This window comes from Mauremys mutica, chromosome 1, assembly GCF_020497125.1.
Source record: "Mauremys mutica isolate MM-2020 ecotype Southern chromosome 1, ASM2049712v1, whole genome shotgun sequence".
Taxonomy (NCBI): domain Eukaryota; kingdom Metazoa; phylum Chordata; order Testudines; family Geoemydidae; genus Mauremys; species Mauremys mutica.
The window spans coordinates 340,817,532-340,831,085 of NC_059072.1; the positions used below are offsets into that span (position 1 = coordinate 340,817,532).

Below are 13,554 nucleotides of genomic sequence, written 5' to 3' on the forward strand. Positions count from 1 at the left end.
GACAGACCTGTAAATGATTCCAGCCCTTGGGCTAGTAAATATCCTTCTGGGGGAAGCTAGACTTTTTGCCAGAATTGATTCCAATCAGCACATTCAGGAACACTAACTCCTGTTTCCATCCCTAATATTATCTTAGTCTTAGGATAAATTTCAAAGCAGTATGTTGCACGTCTCTCTGTGATATCAACTAAAAATCACTGCTCACCTCTTTTCCTTCATTCTCTCTTGGAGCAAATAACTCATTTTACCCTTTAATGTTTATTTTGAATCTGAAGCACTTTCTTTCCTCCCAGTATATTCCCTTCATCAGACTATTAGACTATTCGGGAAGGCACAATCTTTTTGTTCTGTGTTTGCAATTACAGTGTTTATAGATCTTACAATCTATGGCCCCAATCCTGTATGGTGTAGAGGACAGGCAGACTTCTGTGCCAACACAAAGCCAATATCCCCAAACAAGCACCACCTCACTGAAGTGAACAGGGGTCATGCAGTTCCAACAGTCTTCCTGCATGTTACAAAATTCATGATCAGGTTCTAAATAGGGACAACAGCTGAATTCAGAATACAATGTCTGGATGGGCTGATGGTAATAGGAAAGAAAGGTTGCTTCTGTTAGTTGCTGTATTTCCAATCCCCAGGATTAAAAAATCAAGAGATGGTCTTTTCTAAAAAATCACAAGATCTTTAAAAAATCATGAGATTTTAAAAAATAACTAATATTGGCTTCTTTTTATTTTCCTTATAGTTTTTGACACTTCAGAGTGCACATTTCCAAGCTTTTCTCAGCAACTACGAGGGTCAGAAACTCTCTATTTTCCCCTACGAAAACCAAGATTCTCCCATAATCCCATGGCCTCAGAAGCTGGGTCTCTATGAACAATACCAAATATGGCAATCATGGTAAAACAGCAGGAGCTGGCAACACTATGCTTAGATATGTATCATTTGGAGATGGAGCCAGATGAAACTTTCAGAATTTTAATTTTTCTATGGAAAATGTTTGTCAAAATTTTGAATTTCTGTGAAAGAAAAAAAAGACACTTGAGCATGGAGAATTCCAGTGGAATGTTCATGACTTTTTTCCTGTATTTCTACAAGCTCTGCTTGGAGTTCAGAGTCAGAGTTCTGGGGGGATTTTAAGTGAAATAAGTGGAGGAGAATCGCTAACAAACTGCTTGATGGCCATTATCATTTGGTAGTTTGCCATCGGCATCTCAGTTTACTGTGATGCTCTTTTAGCCATGATTCTAAAAGCCAGCTTCCTGTCTGGTTTTTGCAATGCCATTACAGATTCTGTGGAACTTTCGCTAAGTTGTCCCCTGGCTAGAATATGCCCAAACAAGCACCACCCCGCTGAAGTCACCAGGGCTCAGTGCAATGCAGAGGTGCACATGCACACAGTCAATTACAGGACTGGGGCAGTGGCTTATAATGCTGGTCTGGATTCCTTGGGATACAAGCTTAAGAATACACTATATAAATAAAAAATGCTTATTACAAATGAATGCTCAGTGTAAGAAAATAGAAGATGCTGAATGCTACTAGTCGAAGTATTACTGATACTTCACTGAACTCCACCCTCCAGATCTCTGGTGTGAGTGTGCATCTATTTGCTTCTACTGCTATTTGCAAAGGAGCACTTCCCTTGTTCTTTAGAATGGCATGAAGCAGTATCTTCACAGTGTTTTCTCTCTTTTATTTTTCTCTGCAGTGATGGCTGGGCAGACAGGTACGATGTGACAGACGGGTATCAGCGGGAAGCTGTTGGCGGAATAACGATCAAGCTTCAGTCTCCTGATGTGAAATGGTTTGATGACTATTACCTGCAGCTTCGGCCAGAAACCAATCTCCGAAATCCATGGTTTCAGGAATTCTGGCAGCACAGGTTCCAGTGCCAGCTGAAGGGGTATCCGCAGGAGAATACTAAATACAACAAGACTTGCAACAGTAAGTAGTTGGATTTATTTATGTATTTATACTTAAAATCACTAAGGTTAAAGCCTTGATTTAACTAGATAATACCATGCCAAGGCAGCGAGATTTGCAGGAATAGAAGTCAGAAAGTCTGGAATTTTAATCCCAGATCTGCCACTGAGCGGATGACTAGTCAAGAAGTTAAGAGTACTAGGCTGCTTATGAGACCCAAGTCCAGCTCCCTGACCTGACACTGATTTCCTGTGTGACTTTACTGTCACTTACAGTAAAAATTCTCAAAAGTATCTAAGTGATTTAGGAACCTACATCCCATTTTCAAAACCAATTTAGGCACTTAAAAGCTGATTTGGAAATGTATTTAGGTGCCTGAAAATTCAGAGAAGCAGCTAGTGGGGTTTTCAAAAGTGACTAGGCACTCAACTCCCATTGGTTTCACTGGGAGTTAAAGGCTTAGGTACTTTTGAAAACCTCACAAGGTGTCTATCTGCAGTGACCAAAATGCATTTAATTTAAGTCCCTTCATAATTAAGTCTAGTTGAAAGTCTACTAGACTCCTAAGTGTCTAGGCTCCTAAATGCTTGTCACTGTTGAAAATGAAATTTAGGCTCCTCATAATCTGTTTGCTATCAATTTGTGAGCAGAAAAAGAAGGGCTAATTTTGTCAAATTAGTCTCGCTGAATACTTTCTCCAGCTCTGACACTTTGTCCAATGCTACCACATCAATGAACTCTGGAAAAGGAGAAGACTAGACTAGGCTATAAGATCCTTAACTGCTTTATTGTTTTTTTTTGCGTGTAATTAACATAGTTCCATCTGGTAAAGATTTAATGCTGACCACTATTCAGACGCCATTGATGTGTCCAGGTTGTTTGTTATCCATTTCAATATGCAATGTTTTGTAAATATGGAGTTTATGCTCAATTTTATTGGTCATCATGCTGCTTTAGTTTCCTAAGTTTTACGCTGATCTAACCATCTTGTGTTAAAACTCACAGGACGGGAACACAAGGCTTGGCTAATAACTCTGATGTTCACCTTGCAGAGTTTCTTTGAATGTTGCCCTCAGGAGCAAGAAGTCTGGGGGCTGCAGAGGTTGGCCTCAAATCCTTGGGTTTTTCTCATGATAGCTTCCAGTCCCCACAGTAGCAGCATGGCTTCCTCATGAAGTCAATGAGTGCTCAGCACCCCTATGAAAATCTGTCCATTTATTTAGGTGCTTAAGTATGGATTTAGGTGTCTGCCTTTAAGCACCTAAATTTGAAAGTTTGGACTTAAACTTCTGTCCAGCTCAATTTCCTCATTTTTAAAACATACTAACTGCAATTCTATGCAACTCTATGGGTCCTTTGTCCAGCTGACTGAAAGAACAAGGGTGGTAGCCCTATAGGAGCTTCCTCTGCTATTGGTGACAGAGGGGGAGGACAGGGAAGGCTTACCTGAATCGAGCAGGGAGGAACAGGAAGTGGCCATACCAGGTTGGGGGAGAGGGTACTGACCTTCCAGGTGACCAGAGGAGGGTGTGGTATTTGTATCCTGAGCAGTTCCAGAGAAGCCTTCTCTCATTGAGATCCAGCTGGCACCATTCATCTTCCCACCCACAGAATCAGAGTAGGACCGGATGCCTTCAGGAACCACTGTGGGCATTACGCTAGTCACCTCTTTCCTTGGGGGATGGGAAGGAATGTTTCCCTCCCTGTCAGACTGGCTGAGGCAGGGTGGGTTTTTTCACCATCCCCACAGTACGCTTGGCAGGGAGGTTCGCACATCACAACTTAGTAAATTAAAAAATGTGGCAGGTGTGCAGTGCATCCCTTAAGGAAGCTGCGGGAGAGGGATTCAGGGCTCCTATGTTTGGTACAGCAGGAAACCAGCCCCCAATAACTCCCATATGAGGGGAGGGCAGTGGGATCCCAGCAAGGGGCTTGCTGTAGCCAGGACGGGAAGTGGGAGGACTGGCCGCAGCACTCTGCAATGGGGGAAATAGTTAAGGAAATAATGATGAATTGCACTATTTATTGCCAGGTACTCCCATATATTTCAAGTGAGTAAAGTTGTGGCCAAATTGTACCACAGACACTGTCTCCTGTTCTTCTGGTATGATTAGACAAAGGGTGATATTGATACTTGCCCTCCTTACTAAAATGCTTTGAAGCCTACAGTTGAAAATAATATATTGTTGATGTGTCATATTTATCCTGCTATGAGTGCAGAATTTTGCCCTTAATTTCATCCAATTAAATATTTTCAGCTCAATAGGAGTTGCATAAAAAAATTATTTCAGTATCTTCTAGTGACTCCAGTCAAAGGACTCCCAACTGTACTGGGAGCTGTACAGAAAATTTAAAAAAACACAGCCCCTACACAGAGACCACATAGTCTAAGACAGTGGCAAGAAGATATCGACAAGAAGGTGGGATGGAGGAGGTGGGTGAGGTAATAGTTAAAAGAACAACTTGGTGAATAAGCAATATGCTTAGGTCACCGCATGAGTGCAGAATTTGACCTATAGTCAACCACTTCATTTTAATGCAGTAATGTCATATTGATAATAATAGCTATTCATATAAACGATATATTTTTAAAATATTGAAATAAGTAATAGGAGTTATGGCCAAAATTTGCATATGTAGATGCCTAAATCTGGATTTTGGTACATAAATTTAGTCATCCATGTTTGAAAACTCTAGCTGTGCTTTCAAATCCCTGTATATTGAGATGATAAGATAGATTCACCCTCACAAATGCGAAGTGTATAGATTGTGATGGAGTCCACTCACCACAACAGTGCCTCCTGCTGGCCTTCAGAGGGATTAGCTCTGCCAGCTGGAGTGCCCTCTCCAGGTGGTGTCTCTCCCGTCGTTGTCTCTGCCTGCACACCTGCCTCAGACCAACTACTGCAGCATCTTCTTCATAAATCAGTCCTCTGAATGTGTCACCATCTGTGTTTTCCCCCTTCCAGGTGTGAAGTAGCTCAGTTCAATAGTCTAGTCACTTCACCAATTGCGAGTGGGAGAACCCGGGCCTGCCCACTACTCCAGGTCCCTCCCCAGGGACACTGTAGATAGCAGCCTCCTGAACTTCGCTCAATTCCCTGGGCCATTTCCCTGCTCTCTTCTCAGGGTATTCAGCCAGCAGCCAGCCAGGAGCTCCCTCTTGCTCTCCTGGTCCCTCCAAGCAACTGCTCTGTCCAAGGTGCTCCCCTTCTTGCAGCCGACTAGGAATACAGTCGTCATTCCTTGGGCTCCCCACAGCAACTGACTGTCTCTGGCCTTGCAGATCCTTTTATGCGAGTCTGCTGGACCCTGACTGGCTGCTCTGTGCAGCCTCCCTCCACTTGACTGCTTCCCATGCAGCCTCCCTAGGCTGCTTGGAGGACTTATCTCCACTGCTCCTTTCTGTGACAAGGGTATGGCAGGCTTCCAGGGGTATGACAGGCCTCTTCCACTCCAGTGTGGGGCGAACACTCCATCACAAGATTCATGAGTGATGCTAGCCTTGTAGATCTCATTTTATAGTAGGCAAAAAATGTACACAGTCATTGTTACACAGTCACTATTTATTAGGGCAGGAGGAAATTCAGTGAGTCATGCAAAATGAAAATGTGATGATAAAGTAAAGAGCCCATGAAAAACAGCCCCGAATGAATATAGCTTTTCTTCTTTCGTTTCTATCAACTTCTGATAAGTTTCCATCTCTTCACATATACTTTGACTCGTGTTGACATTTTAGCATCAAGCCATTTTTTATGTGCAGATTGAATATATTTACCTAATCTAAATGGGTGCCACTGCTACTGCTGTTGTTAAGTACATTGATTTTCTGCCCAGCTAGAGCACTACTGAAAGGGAGAAGTTTGCAGTCTTATCTGACTTCATGCTCAATGTTATCAATTCCGTGTCACAGGAGAATTGATGTGAGCCACCTAAGTAGACTGAGGGTCAGAGCAAAGGATTTAAATTACACCTTGAACTGGAGAGTTTCCATAGCCCAAGAACACTTGGGGTTTTACAAGAATTGGAGTGTGCTTCCCCTCTGGCACCAGTCAGATGCTTTTGATTAACCAAGGCCCCAGTTCAGCTAGGCAATTAAACATGAGCATAGCTCTAAGCAGCTGAGTAATTCCACTGAAGTCAATGAATGTCCAGCACCAGCACCATGTCACAAGAGGTTAATCCAACCCCTTGATGTTATACAACTTTAGACCTTTGCAGCCTGAGTATATATCAGTGTCTCCCTCTTTCACAAAAGAAAATACACATACAGAGTTCCAAATTCCTAGTGCCTTTTCTCCCTAGCAACAATGTTTTCCTAATACATCTTCCCTCTAGGCAAACTGAAACCTCACCAAAATAAGTCCTGGGGTACAATCCTGGATGCATGGAAGTTAATAACAAAACTGCCATTGACTTCAATGGGGGAAGGAATTTATCCATTGAATTTACCATTCTGTTGTTGTCAGTCTAGAGGTCTCTAATATGGGTGCTTATGGCTCAAACAGTTACTGTTTTGTTTATTTATTTGTATTACTGTAGCACCTAGGAACCCATCATGGACCAGGACTCCATTGTGCTAGGCACTGTACAAACCCAGAGCAATAACATGGCCTCTGCCCCCAAAATCTCATGGTCTAAGTATAAGGCAAGAGACGACTGATGGATCAGACAGACAAATAGGGGAGTGCAAGGAAACAATAAGACATCATTGCCTCATTCTGATAGCCATTGGTCTCACCACACCAGCAGTCTGCTGTCAAGTTTTTTTGTAGGCATCACAGTGAAGAGACTTTGAATGAGGCTATTGAGGCAGCTTTGCAGATGTTTACAGAGTGCTCCTCCCATGCATGAGGAGCAGCATGGGAGAAAGCACAAAGGTGTTTGTTGAAAAATTGAACAAGTGGGTAACGGAGGCTGGGATCATTGATTGATCAGAGGTGGGAGTTGACATCTTGATAGTGAATGAGAGTTGATGAAAGATAGGGTGGGGATAGGCCATGAATAGCCTAGAAAGTGAAAACAAGGTAGCTTATGTCTGGTGTGATAGAGAAGAGAATGGAGGGATGCAAAGAGAGGGATGACATGGTCAAAGCAATGGGTTAGGAAAATCATCTTTGTACCAGCATCCTGAATGAATAAGAGCAAGGCCCCAGAAGATGAGAATATCTTTCCATTAATGATTAAACTAGTTCGCTCTTCACTACCTAAAAAAAAGAGATGGCAATGCCCAAATAGCAGAGGGAAAACTTGAAACAGTTTTCTACCACGATTGCTGTAGAAAGCACAGGCACACAAAAGCCAAATGCAGACATGTCTATGGTGTTCACTGAAACCCAACCAGCTGGAATGGCAGATACTTAACAAGGTTGAGAGGACTCACCAGTTATGGGAATTCAGGTCCAGGCCCCTTGATGTTGGAGTTCCATCACACATTGCTTTTTTGAGGCTTTTTATTATAATGTTGGAGTCAAATGTAAATGTCATCTTGTTACATTGCAGCCTTGAAAACATATGTTGGCTAAACCCCAAAACAAAAAGCCAAAGTTGGTTTTATCTGGCTAGGCCACAGCCAGCATGGGCAGGTTCCAGTCCCTGTCTGAGACTGTACCTCTCAAATTTCCCTCTTTTTGAGGGACATCGCTCATTTTAGCTGTCTACATTCTACACTAATTTGGCATCTCCTCACTTTTATGGTTAATGACTTATATCAGAAATTTAAAAAAAAATCATCGGACTGAAATTATAGAAGAATTCATTTCCGTTTTTAAAAGAGTGAATTTTAATTTTCCTCCATGAATAATTTTTTGTGTCCTTCAGTTTGGCGCTTTGGCACTCATTCCATCCCACATTTGGGCCTTGGCAGGTTAAGACATGTTCTAGCCTTAGAATTGATTAGAAACGTGCCCATGCCCACATTTCAGGGACCCTGTAATTCTCTCAAAATTCAGGAGGGTGGTAGGTGTGGTTCAAATCCAGAGGTTTTCAATTTAACTCATTACAAAGATGCAGGCCAGCTACAAAGTTTGGCTCCAGCTCTGAGGTTTCCCAACGTTTGGAGGCATTCTGATCTGGGACTTTAATGCAAATAAATCTCCATTTTTTTAGACTCGCTCAGAGAAGAAAACAGCCTGCAGTGAGGAGTGCTATAGACAGTGCTACACCTGACTGGAGAAAGATGCTTGTGGTGTTCCTGGATTTAAAACATTAATAATTTGGTCTCTTAAACAAATTTATTTTTCCTGCTACAGCTGCTTATTTCCAAATTCTGCAAACTCCTCTGAACGCTGACTTCAAAGATAACACTCGTTTTCTTCCACCTTAACCCCCCCCCATCTCCCTCCTTGTATGCATGCTGGTATCCTTTGATATTGTACATTATGATTTGATTCCTTACAACATCATCATTCCCTCTTTCACTCCCCATGGACTACATATCCAAACTTGAACAACTCCTTGGAGTATCTAATGTCATGGATTAGGTAGATGGTGTCGAAGAAAACTTAGTTCTCGCTTTTTGTTTGGGTGCAGCAAAATTAAATACTTTATTATTTCTCCAGTAATTACCATGGAGGGAGAGAGTGCCATAGGACACAGGGTCCTGGACAGGTCTCTCAACTGGTAAACAATTACATCAAGCCTTTATACCTTTGTTACAGACAAGCTTAGACAATCATGGAGACAGTAAAAAGCAACAAATACATTTTGTTTATACATAAGCTTTTCTGCTATCTTACTAGAAACAGCAAGACTGCACATTGCAAGGTCGTAATACTTTCACACAGTTCACTCTGTCTTACATTATCTTGCTTCTACAAATCTCACGTCATAAGGGTCACAGTATGGCCTGACTCTTGCTAACTGACTAACATGCATTAAAATCCCCTTCAAATCCTTATTAATTCTTTCCTTGCTTCCACAATGGGAGTATCTCTGTCCTTAATAACAAATGTAAACTATAACTAAATGGATGTAGGTCCTATAATGTTTCTTACCTGATGGCTTACTTATACCAATTTCTTTAGTTTTTTCTTTCAGCAGTATATTTTCCCCGGTGTAGAATTTAAGTACTTCATGTAGTGTTTTGCAAATGCAGCAAATTTTCAGTGTAACGGCCACCATACAACATTATCTCCAGTAAGGGCCTGGCCCAGATTTTCAAACATATTTAGGCACCTAAAGATGGGATTTTCAAAAGTGCCTAAGCAAGTTAGGTGCTTAGTTCCTATTGATTTCAATAGCCTGCTTAGGTGATTTTGCAAATCCAGTTAGGCACCTATTTGCACATCTTTAGGTGTCTACATATCTTTGAAAATCCAGCCCCTGATTCAAAACCCATTACAATCAAAGTGAAATCAATGAAAAGAGTCATTTTGTTGGGGCAGGTCTTAAATGCAAATCAGGCTGTGAATAACACAAGTAAATATTTGTTTCATGATACAGTTGTTGGTGGTGTTGGGGTTGTTTTAAAGAGCATGTTTAGCCTTTCAGCTTCTACAGAACTCAGTTTCTTTGACCATAAATCAGAATGGAAGATCTGCTCTTCTGGACACAGAAGCATATTAAATGTATTACTAGCAATTCACTTCAGTCCCAACGAGTGAAAATTAGAGCTGGTCAAAAAAAATTCTCAGTGGAACAGTTTTCCACTGGAAAATGCAGTTTTGCTGAAATCAAAACATTTCTCATGACTGTTTATTTGATTAAATTTTCAAGAGAAAACATGTAAAACAAATCATTTTTACTTTCTCATTTCAAATTTTATTGTACAAGAATGTTAATATTCTATTATATTTATATATTATAGAATATAATAATTTGACATTATTCAAATTAAACTTTTCAATGTTCCTAAAGCAATATTGGGGTGTTGCCTGATTTGGGGAGGGTTAGTAGGGACAGTGGAATTTATCCACTTAATTTGGTTGTATGTAATAATTAATTTTCTAATTAATTAGTAATGTTAGTAATAATTAATAAGTATTAGTAATATGGGTATGGCTCGCCAATATGTGTGATCAGAAGATAAAAGTTCGTCTTGAATCAGGCTTCACAGAATTTAATACAAGGAGATTGGGGTATAACAGGAATTTACACTGAGACAAAGTTTAGTCAAACAAGACCTTTTATTTAAAACCAATAAAACAAGAAGTAAATGTAAAATGTTAAAAGCAGTTTGATTACAAAGTTACAAAATATCACAGTTCTTTAAGAGATATGATATGATATATGATATCTAATGCACTTTGCAGCAAATAGTACTAGAGTGAATTTCACACCTCTGCTAGAGGAAGTATAGTTATAAAGAAACTGGTTATGAATTAAACCCTTCTTAGCATAGATGCTTTAGAGGTGAAGTAGAAATTAAGAATTATTTCATACTTACAGCTGTGAAAGGACAGAATACTACGACTTATCATTAGTTGACAGCTTTCGTAGGTGTAGGCAGGGTGAGGCGATGGAGAATAGAAGGATGGGTGTATCGCCTGCCCTAATGGTGGATTATCACACCTTTTATAGGGAGAAATCCTTCCTCTACGCCCAAATGTGGCTTTCCCCATGGAAAGGTGAGGGTACCTGTTTTCATAGGCTGACCTTTGTATACGTATTAATGACAACTATCTACGTATCTTGTGGTGTACTTGTTAGGTCCTTTTGCACCTAACTAGGTGAAAGGTTAGCAGATATTCAGAAAGTCCCTAGACAATTTGCGTAGGTTTGTTTCCTATTATCACTTTTCTGAGTAAGGGTCTTAAAGGTTGCTTTCAGCATCACAGAGGAAATAGGCCAGGATGTCTGGTTTAGAAGCTTCTAGGTATCTTGCGTTTACAGCTATTGCAAATTCTATTAATCTATGCAGCCTACACACTTTTATCAAAAAGACATTTTATACAGACCAACAGATTAATCCTTAGGGCTACACGCCCCCCTTTGACGGGGTGGTTTACATAAAGAAACCCCGTCACCTAGGACTTAACATCTGTGGGGCCCTTTTTAGTTTCATACCTGGGCAAATTTTGGTAGGTATCAGGAATGGGCACCATGTATATATATTCATCTTTATCCCCAGATGGTGCTCATCTGTACATTTATTTAGGTGATTGTCTGGGTGTCTGTCTAGGTCTCTGCCTAGTTTTTGGCTTGGGTTTGTTGCGTTTATACAGCATATAACCTAATATAAGGAAATTAATCACAATTCCAATTCCTTGGATAATTATCCATACTTCTAATCCGAATTTTTCTTTAGAAGTTGTTGCAGGCTCATTCCCTTCATTCATTAATTGGGTAATAACTTGTTGGGCTTCATCCATATTGTTAGTAATTTGAATGAGGTGAGTCTCCTTACGAGTGATTAAGGATTTCAGTTGCAACCCTAATGGTGGAATATAAGCCAGAAAAGTAGATGTACTTTGAATAGTTAAATTCTGGTAATCAGGGTTAGACTGAATAATGGTAATGTTCTCAAAAATAGGAATAGGGGAAATAACTTGATTTCCTATTACCGTGGGTTGCTTTGGGGTAAAACAGAAATTTGGCTCTGTGACAGGACACTCCAAGGGACCATACTGGTACCTCTTTTGGTTGGTAACCACGCAAAATTGGTTCCTTCCAGCATAGGTCACCCTCTCCATCGGAGTCTTCCATGTGGTCAGCCTCACCAGGCATGACGATGATGAATTCTGTGCTTTCTCTCCCTGCAGTCCACACAAAACAGTGTCTGTTTCAAACACATTACACCTACAGATATACTGGGGTCCTTTTTCAGAACAACAGGCCATCTGTGGTACCTTCCAAGTCTGAGTCGGAGTGTGATAGACTACCAGGGGAGGTGCATTAACGCGTTCCCTGTAGATGTCATCTTCGAGGTGACCTATAGAATGGATAGCAGCCAATTGCCTGTACACATCTTTGTCTGGGTCAAACACTGGTAACGAGACCGTGAATGAAACATACAAAGACCGTGCCATCATACAATCTTTTGTAAGAGAACAACTGTCTCGGTTGGGGTGAGGTGTCACAGATCCTATCTCTCTCATAGCACCCACTGACAAATGCTGGCATGCATCCAAACAAGTGGATCTTTCCTTTTCCAGCTTCTGAAAACATTTAGGACAATACCAACTCATTAGTTGTTCATCCTTAATTAAGTCAGGGACTTCTCCTAATTTTAAGGATCGCAATGCATCAGTAATTGTGCTTACAACATATTCCCCATATGCAGAACATATAATTTCTTTCCCCAAATGCTGATCTCTTTTCTGATCATTGTTTAAAGCAATTAACTTTAAAAGTAATTAACACATCTTTTTCCAACCACTAGAGGGTAGTGCAGTTACTTCCACAATTGATATTCAAAAGTAACATCCTCCCCCCAAATTCCCTTAACCTGTTGAATCGGGTTGTTGACCAGTTCTGGATTAAGTATAATAGTCCGTTCCTTCTTTGTTGGTATGTTCTGTTGCTTGGGCTCAGACAACTGAATACGATCCGGTCGTCTGGTTTCCTGGGGTTGCAATATTTCGGTTTCAGACTTAAGATTTTGGCATAGTCCTACCCTTAGAGCAACAATAAGGGTGTAATAAGTCAAAAATGTCAATGTCAATTTCATGGTTGCAAACTGCTGGGCTCCAATTGTTGCGATTTCGTCTGATCACTTAAGTCCTGAGGAGGAAGTTGCTCCTGCGACCTGGACGATCGATACAGCTTTAACTGGTTAGCATGATAAATTTTATCTCTATTATGCTTTCCTCCTGTTACTCTGATCTTATATACTGCTGAACTGAGTTTATCAATGATTTGGAAAGGACCAATCCATCGATTACACAACCCATGTTCTGGTGACTTATATGACAATAACATTACTTGGTCTCCTACCTCCCAAGTATTCTCTCTCTGGTTTTTGTCAAAGTAAGCCTTTGCTTTACGTCTGGATTTTCCCAATTTAGCAGCTACCTGCAAATGAATGTGATTTAAATGTTTTTGCAGATTTTGCAGGTAGGTATCCATTTTTATTCCCTCTAATTGAGTGCCACTAGCTTGCCAAATTAAATGTTCTGGTAATCTCATTGTTCGGCCTGTCATCACTTCAAAAGGTGTTTTATCAGTAGATGCAGCCGGTGTCGCCCTCAATGCCATTAAAATTAAAGGCATGAGGGTGTCCCAGTTACGTCCATTGGCATCAACCAGTTTCCTCAACATCACTTTTATAGTCCGATTGGTTCGTTCCACCATCCCAGATGACTGTGGTCTATATGGGATGTGTAGTCTCTGCGGGACTCCCATCAATTTAAGACAATCCCTAAAGAACTGTCCTGTAAAATGTGATCCCTGGTCTGATTCTACCTTTGCAGGGATCCCCCAGCGAGAGAAGACTTGTTCTACCAAGACCTTGGCAGTGGCTTTTGCAGTATTGGCTTTAAGAGGAAATGCCTCTATCCACTTTGAGAAAGGATCGATAATCACCAATAGATATTGGTTACCTCTTTGGGTCCTTGGCAAAGGACCTACAAAGTCAATCTGCAAAGCCATCCACGGACCTTCATACACCTGGGATCTTAGTGGCGCATTTCTTTTGGATGGAGTAGGATTAGCTTGGGCACATGCCAGACAATTTTCACAATATTG

General features: G+C 40.9%; 1 protein-coding gene across 1 annotated transcript in view; it reads left to right on the forward strand.

The window, feature by feature from the left end:
• The window catches only part of GRM5 (glutamate metabotropic receptor 5), a 488,230-nt gene that overhangs the window by 402,110 nt on the left and 72,566 nt on the right, over positions 1–13,554 (forward strand). Inside the window, exon 5 of the mRNA XM_045020200.1 lies at positions 1,715–1,950. Coding sequence (XP_044876135.1) covers positions 1,715–1,950 — 236 coding nt within the window. The remainder of the gene's footprint in view (positions 1–1,714; positions 1,951–13,554) is intronic.